The sequence below is a fragment of the Lotus japonicus genome, chromosome 1 (genome assembly GCF_012489685.1).
Source record: "Lotus japonicus ecotype B-129 chromosome 1, LjGifu_v1.2".
Lineage (NCBI taxonomy): Eukaryota > Viridiplantae > Streptophyta > Magnoliopsida > Fabales > Fabaceae > Lotus > Lotus japonicus.
Window position 1 is genome coordinate 129,385,595 of NC_080041.1, and position 8,656 is coordinate 129,394,250.

General features: G+C 36.4%; 1 protein-coding gene across 1 annotated transcript; it reads left to right on the top strand.

Annotated features, from left to right (window-relative positions):
- The first annotated feature begins 4,752 nt into the window (after window positions 1-4,752).
- On the top strand, window positions 4,753-8,656 carry LOC130730666 (probably inactive leucine-rich repeat receptor-like protein kinase At5g06940). The gene is made up of 2 exons (XM_057582728.1): window positions 4,753-7,289; window positions 8,089-8,656. The coding sequence occupies exons 1-2, from the start codon at window positions 4,994-4,996 to the stop codon at window positions 8,454-8,456; spliced, it is 2,664 nt and encodes an 887-aa protein (XP_057438711.1). The 5' UTR covers window positions 4,753-4,993; the 3' UTR covers window positions 8,457-8,656.

Consider the following 8,656-nt stretch of genomic DNA (forward strand, 5'->3'; position numbering starts at 1 on the left):
GTTAATCTTATCAGTGATATAGGTTAGAGTAATATTTATGATTATACATTTTCGTGCATCATCCTATTTGTTATACCCTTTTTAATTAATTTATTCAACATACTCAAACTGAATTTTTCCAAAATAAAAAAGTATGATTAATATGCAAATAAGATAACATCTTTACTAAATAAGCTCATAATTTACATAACTACATCCATTTTAAAAACACATAACTATATCAACTTTTATGTATCCGCACAAACTTATAAACTTTAATCAATTTGTTCTCAAGTCTCAACTTTTATCTTCTTCAAATTTTAGAAAGCTATATAATTAGGGATTACAATAAGTGTTTGACTCATTAGCACCGACAACAAATATTTGTTTTAGGTAGGTAAAAACATACTAGATGCGTATAGGTTAGTTAGGTATGAGTAAATTGTTAGAAATTTCAAGTGTGCGTGATTAGATCTCACATTGGTAAATAATTGATCAATTAAAAACATATAAGTGTGAAGATGTGATATCAGATCGTTATTTTGATCTTATTTCTTAAGGAAATTATCATGTTCTACCCTCTTCGTGGTGATTGGGGTTTGCTAGCCAATTATCGAGTTTTACCTTCTTGTCATGAGCTAATAAATTATAACTTCTTAGCTTCTCTTGCTACTCTTATCTTTGTATTGAGTTGAAGTACCTCTTGTACTTCTTTTCCATATATTGCTTTGTTTATCAAAAAAAATTATAACTTGTGTATAATTAATTCAGGAAAAAATAACATGGATGTAGGTGAAAAGTTTCAGAACCAACAAAAGGAAATCAAATATAAAAACATATTCAAATCAATGATGCAAAGGCAACAAAGAGAAGCGGAATGTGATGCAAAATAAATCAAAAGAGGAGATGAAGGTTTGGATGCGAACCTTAAGAAAAGTTTGTGCCCATGCCTACAAAACCTAGTCGTAAGTGAAGTTGAAAACTTAGGGTTGCAACAAAAGGTGGGGTTCGAGGCACAACGGTTGGGGTCGTGATGAAAGGTGGTGTTTGGTGAAAAGTGGTTTTAGGGAGAAAGGAAGTTGGGGATGGGTAGAGAGGTTGTGGCAGGGGGAGGGATCAGGATCGGGTTAGGGCGACATCAAACAAGTGGGGATGACAATTTCAATTTGTTAAGGTGACGTGTTTAAGGGAGGATGGTTCTTATAAGGACAATGGGGCCGAGAAATCATCGAAGTTTTGTATTGGTCAGACCTACACTAACATGCGGGGCCTAAGAGATGAGTTAGACCCAGTTCAAATTAACACCGGTCTTAATGATGCTAAGTGCTTGTGAAATTAGCATTGACTACCGTTAATAGCAGGTAAGTTGTCAAACCGACGCTAACGTTAATTGAAATTTATTTTGGTATATTCGTAGCGTGAGTTTAACTGCCACTAAAGTACGAAAATTGGCCTTGGTGAATTTTTTTTACTTTAGAACAAGTTTTCTTGAGGTATGCTTACTTACATACTAGTTAGTTGAGAATGTAAAGAAAAAAAAAATGTCTTACTCATGTTTGGATACACATAAAAACATAAAAAACATGATTAATAATCTCAAAAAATAAGAAAAACTGTTAATCTTTACAGTAGTTTGATTTTGATGGTTTTTGGCCGTGTATCTAAGGCTTTGTTTGAAAGGATATATTTTGCCAAGAAAGAAAGGGTGGCCAGAGAAAACACAAACCTCAAAAAGTTTTCACTGGTTTGGTTTGGAACAATAGAAAACTAAGAGGGAAGAGAATAAACGAGTCGTGGGTCCTAGTTTTTATTTTCTTTGATAAAGCGAGGAGAAAACAACAGCGAACTATAGTTTTTTTTTTTAATAGATTTGCCAAAAGAACACGTATTTTCATATTTTATATAATTAATAATAAAAAATACTAATAAATATTAATTAAAAATAGAAAATAAAAAATATTTTAAACCATATTTCAAAATTAATATTTAAAAAAATTAATTATTATTTTTAATTTTAAATTTTTAACATTTACGTCATTTTACTAATATACTATTATCTTTTCTCTCACTTTTTTTTACTATTCCTCTAACTTTAACCTAAAGAATCATCTCACTTTTTATTTTGTATTTTTTTTTTAATTTCCTTTTCTCCTACTTTTCTTCAATGTACCAAACACACCCTAAAGATCACGTAGAATAAGTGAATATGGGGTAGCACTATATTTTGTGTACCAGAAGAACTTGATCTTGACTTCCCTATTGTTTTTTCGAGGTATGTAAATCCAAACGAGTCTGAAACGTGCGATAGAGGCCTTTGTCTCATCGTCAACCCTGTCATTCACGAGAAGCCATTGTTGCTCACCCCTTTTTCTTATCCTCATGTAATTCACACTTTTCTCCTTTCAATTATCCATTATCATGTAGCATGTTACTTATTAAAATGAGAGGTACTGTACAAATTATAGACCTCTAATTTCATCTAATATATTTCAATTTCAAGTCAAGATTTAATTAAATACTACTTCTCGGGCTAAAACTAAACTCCTCAAGGTTCGAGGTGCCCATCAGCCCATGTTTTAGTTTAATGGAAACTTTGTCTGATGTATTGTCCAAGCCAAAACACTCTGACTTCTGAGTTTCTGATGGTCAATTAGAGGGACCCTACAGAGGAACACAAATTGACAATATAGACACGTGACACTGTTGCCGTACGATTGAGGCAAAAACATCTTCATTGCAATGAGGTGCGTGCAATGAGTTGATTTCCCATGGTAATCCTAGACAATGTTAGGGGGTCCGAAGGTCAAATCTTGACCTAAGCCTACATTGTTTTTAGCTTCTTTGGATTCCATTTGCTGATTTGCAACGTTGAAAAACCTCATTACTTTATGGTGGGTGAAAAATTTCTACTTGTTCATGATGACTGATGAGTGATTTGAGTGGGATGGTAATTGTATCAACCATGCGACTTATAGGTAGCGTTTGGTAGACACGTCTGAACGGGACGGAACAGGACATATTGGTTTTGTTCCGTGTTTGTCATGTTTTTAAGATGGAACAGAACGAGACAAAAAGCTTCTGGAACGGAACACTTTGGTTCCATAGAAAAGGGTGAAACGGAAGAGAACGGAACGGAACACCTTATTAAAAATTTTAAAAAGACGAAATAACCCCAACCTATTCTCATATTTCCTGATCTTTATCCTTCCATCTCCTCTGTTTCTCATCAAGCCTCCATCTGTTACGTCTGTCTTCTTTCTTTTTTTTCTTCTGCATTCATTCTGCTCAATGTATTATTTCTTGGGACAAAAAACAAATTGCATTTTTGTACACCAGTGCTCTTAGATCCCTCTAGCAATTCATCTTCCATTTTTTTCCTAAATACTCCATTGTTTTGATTTTGCTCAATCATGGTAGAATCAAAATTCATGGAAACCCCAGTCTCAGGGCATCGAAACAGACAAAAGAGGGATGAGAGGGAAAGACGAAGGAAGAGAGAAGAGAGAGGGACGCGCGGTGGCCTGAGCATCCACGACGGCAGATCTGGCCACTGGGCGTGATGGTCCCTGGTCGCGGCGTGGTGGAGGTCCGGTGGCGCCGTGGCGGACTGATTGCATGCGATGGGGCTTGCCGGCGGCTGTAAGAGAAAATAGCCATGAAAAGGATAGAAGCCATAAAAGCTGTTGTTGCAGGCTTGCACGTTTTGTGTGGAAGAAGAAAAACCTAATCATCTTTTCCTTCTCAAAATGTTATAATCAATCTAAATTTTGAATAAAAAGTTCATTTAAAATAATATACAGTATATACGAAACAATATTCAATGGAAAACAAGCTTGATAAAACAATAAATATAATAGGGGTATATGTGTAATTATCTTTATAGTTCTGATCTGTTCGTTATATATTTACCAAACACAGTGTACAGTACATTATCGTCCTGTTCCATCCCGTACTGTTCCGTTCTGTTCTGTTATGTCCTGTTCTGTTATGTTTCCAAACGCTACCATAGTAACAACTATTGTTAGGATTTTTTTTTAATCGTTTTGTTTATTAAAATGCTGAGTTAGAATCTCATATTAGTTAAAATTGCGTGAAATAAAGAAAATATAATGTGTGATTTATAAATCCAATTACTAAAAGTTTTGAGTAAAAAAGCGGCATGTAAATCTTCTACTAATCTTTGGCGTTGGCCTTTTAGTGCAATTCTCTTGCTTTTGTCACCTCTGATCTCCCCAACAAGATGTATCAAAGTTAATGGTTGGTGTGACCATGAAGGTAATTCCTTGTATTGAAAATTTTCCTGGTAGAGTGATTATGCCACGTCTCTTGTTGATGTAGTGATGAAAGAACAACGATGTAAGTGTTGATAGTTTACGCCGAAAGAAAACATATGAAGTGTCTAAATATTTTGGTGATTTTCAGTATTAACTCATTGTTGAATTTCTCCCCCTTTTAGCACCCTCAGTCTCCCCAACATATCATCTACTAATCCTACTTGAACCAGGATCATTATTATTCCTATGTACTAACTCTTTCAATTAATTTTGTTCTCACAAGTCTTGAATCCAAAACCTTAGCTAACAGAAATCAAGATCATTAATTGGATTTAGAGGGATTTGCTAGGAGTAATAAATGAATACAATAATTAGTGGAAACAGAGAAGACAAAAAGTTGAATAGAATAAGGTTCAGGGTAGATTAGAAAGTTAAAAAAATGAAAATGAACACCAACCGAGGCTAGTGTCTCGTGATATCTTACAAAGGGTAAAAACTAAAAACACCACTCAATGTGATGCATTATGCATAGGCTATGATAAAAAAACAGATTTTTCATTTCTGATCTTTCATCAACAACAACAACATTCTCAATGGCTATGATGAGTTCTTGCACGTAAATGTAAGCCTTTTCTTCCTTTACAGCACATAAATTTCCAGTAAAAGGCAACACACTTAACACTCATATATTCAAAGAGTTGTGCAAAGTAACACAGAGCAAGCTCTTTCCATTCACACTAATGGCTACATTCTGTACATACATGTTTCTTCTCTCTGTGACCTTTCTTCCACTCTTCAACCTCACTTCATCTTCATCAGAGGGAGATATGAATATCCTTCTCTCCTTCAAGTCCTCCATTGAAGACTCTAAGAATGCATTGTCAACCTGGTCCAACACTTCATCAAACCACCACTGTAACTGGACTGGAATATCCTGTTCCACCACCACACCTTCACCACTCTCAGTAACTTCTATCAATCTTCAGGGGTTAAACCTTTCTGGGGATATCTCATCTTCTATATGTGACCTTCCAAATCTTTCTTATCTCGACCTTGCTGATAACATCTTCAACCAGCCCATCCCTCTTCACCTCTCTCAGTGCAGTTCTCTGGAAACTTTGAATCTCAGCACCAATCTCATATGGGGCACTATCCCATCTCAGATTTCTCAGTTTGGTTCATTGAAAGTGCTTGACTTGAGCAGAAACCATATAGAGGGAAACATCCCTGAAAGCTTAGGCTCCTTGAAGAATCTCCAAGTTCTTAACATGGGTAGTAACTTGCTCTCAGGTAATGTACCTGCTGTGTTTGGCAATATGTCTAAGCTAGAGGTACTTGATTTGTCTCAAAATCCTTACTTAGTGAGTGAGATTCCAGAGGATATTGGTGAGCTTCAAAATCTGAAGCAGCTTCTGTTGCAAAGCTCTTCTTTTCAAGGTGAAATTCCAAAATCTTTGGAGGGTTTGCTTAGTCTGACCCATTTAGATCTCTCTGAGAATAATCTAACAGGTGGGGTTCCTCTGGCTCTTGCATCTTCTCTCAAGAACCTGGTTTCTTTTGATATTTCACAAAACAGGCTTTTGGGGTCATTTCCAAATGGTATATGTAAAGGACAAGGCCTTGTTTATCTCAGCCTTCATACAAATAGCTTCACTGGCTCAATACCAAACTCCATTGGTGAGTGTAAGAGTCTTGAGAGATTCCAAGTTCAGGACAATGGTTTCTCTGGAGACTTCCCTATTGTGTTATGGTCATTACCCAAAATCAAGCTCATTAGAGCTGAAAACAATAGATTCTCAGGACAAATTCCTGAGTCAATATCAGGAGCTGTTCAGTTAGAGCAAGTTCAGCTTGACAATAACAGTTTTTCTGGTAAAATTCCTCAAGCTCTTGGCACTGTCAAGAGCTTGTACAGATTCTCTGCTTCTCTCAACCGTTTCTATGGTGAACTTCCTCCAAATTTTTGTGACTCCCCTGTCATGAGCATAGTGAATCTCTCTCACAACTCTCTTTCTGGTAAAATTCCAGAGCTGAAAAAATGCAGGAAGCTAGTTTCATTTTCTCTGGCTGACAACAGTTTCACAGGAGAAATACCCTCTTCCCTGGCTGAGCTACCAGTGCTGACTTACCTTGACCTTTCAGACAACAATCTAACTGGCTCAATCCCACAAGAGCTTCAAAACCTGAAGCTTGCTCTTTTCAATGTGTCCTTCAATCAGCTATCAGGTAAAGTACCATCCTCCTTGATTTCTGGTCTTCCTGCCTCATTTTTGGAAGGAAACCCTGGTCTTTGTGGCCCTGGGTTGCCCAAATCCTGTTTTGAAGACATGCCAAGACACAATAATGGTGCTCTTACAACCTTAACATGTGCTCTTATCTCCTTGGCCTTTATTGCTGCAACTGCAACTGTTGCTGGTGGATTTTTCATGTATAGGAGATCTTGCAAGGGGAATCAAGTTGGGGCTTGGAGGTCAGTGTTCTTCTATCCTCTTAGAATTACTGAGCATGATCTCCTTATAGGAATGAATGAGAAAAGCTCAATGGGAAATGGTGGAGTTTTTGGCAAGGTTTATGCTGTGAATTTACCTAGTGGTGAACTAGTATCTGTGAAGAAGCTAGTTAACTTTGGAAACCAGTCCTCTAAAAGTTTGAAAGCTGAGGTGAAGACCTTGGCGAAAATTAGGCATAAGAATGTAGTTAAGATTCTTGGGTTCTGCCATTCTGATGAGTCAATTTTGCTCATTTATGAGTACTTGCATGGAGGAAGCTTAGGGGATTTGATTTCCCATCAGAATTTTCAGTTGCCTTGGGGAGTTCGATTGAGGATTGCCATTGGTGTTGCTCAAGGACTGGCCTATCTTCACGAGGATTATGTCCCTCACTTGCTTCACAGAAATTTCAAGTCAAGGAACATTTTGTTGGATGCAAATTTTGAGCCAAAATTGACAGATTTTGCTCTTGATAGAATCCTGGGAGAAGCTGCATTTCAATCAACTTTGGATTATGGAGCAGCATCTTCTTGTTACATTGCACCAGGTATGACAAGTTCTGTGAATTACAAAAAGCATTATTCAAGAGAATAAAATAACTATTTAGTGCATGTTTGGAAATCATTTTACACAAAATCAATTATGAGGAGAAACTTTCAAGAGTAGCTTCTGGGTGCTAGAATTTATTCTAAGGAGAAAGAATTTGATCCAAATATGCTATTAATCGGTAAACGCCAACTGAAAATGCATGCTGAATTATAGAGCTCTTGTAATTCATAGAATTTCCTTTTGATACAAATTAGACCTACATGATTACTAGGGATGTTCATTAAAAATGGAATTGTTTGATTGTTCAGGTGAGCCGTAAAGATAAATTCATTTTGGTACTTCTTAGCCTTCCATGGCTTCTTATTGGGTGGCTTCTTTATATCTCTCCACAGGGGTTTAATTAGTGGATTTCAGATTAGAACTTCATCACTTTTGCCAAACTATGGTTGCTTATTTCTATAAGCTCACTGCATATATAATTAGTGTAGATGGATTTGAAATTTCCACCCAAAGTTTTTATATCTCCATTTTATGATATATTTTTGCTTTCCAATTCTGGTGTATGTCAATGACATACTCATAGTGTGTGTTTGGATACCAGTTGAGTGCAACATGAACGGACTTTCATCACAATCTATAAGAGTTATGATCACTTATTGTCTTGAAGTGTGTGCTAACATAACATCTGTTTGCACTTTGCACTGATACCACCAAATATCCAAACATAGCTGTATATATGAATTGCATATGAACCTATAAATACTAACACACTAACTAATTGCACTGTTGTATTGCAGAATATAGTTACAGTAAGAAAGCAAGTGAACAATTGGACGTGTACAGTTTTGGTGTTGTATTGCTAGAGCTAGTGAGTGGGAGGCAAGCAGAAGAAACAGAGTCAAGTGACTCCCTTGACATTGTGAAGTGGGTTAGAAGGAAAGTGAACATCACCAATGGAGTACACCAAGTTCTTGACCCAAGAATATCACATGCTTGTCACCAAGAAATGGTTGGAGCTTTAGATATTGCTCTTCGTTGCACTTCTGTGGTACCTGAGAAAAGACCATCTATGGTTGAAGTTGTTAGAGGTCTTCAGTCCCTTGAGTCCAGGACTTGCATTGCAAATTTGCAGGATACAAATGAGGAGTCCTCCCTTCCAGTCTGAACTTCTAAGGTCCAACTCAAAGACTGTTTTTTGTTGCTGTTGAGTCTTTATATGTAAATATTCTGGTTTATATTTCACATCCTTTTTATTTTCATCTTATGATCTGAGTCATGGAAATGATTTATCTCAATCTATAAGAAATATTCAGTTCATTTTTTTGTTTTAAAATAAGTGCTAATGTCAGTTTGTATTGGTGTCTA

Excerpts from the sequence above, each read along its gene's own strand:
- LOC130730666 (XM_057582728.1), top strand. The coding sequence starts at position 4,994 with ATGGCTACATTCTGTACATACATGTTTCTTCTCTCTGTGACCTTTCTT. Across the intron at positions 7,290-8,088 it reads TTCTTGTTACATTGCACCAG|AATATAGTTACAGTAAGAAA; the intron begins GTATGACAAGTT and ends GTTGTATTGCAG.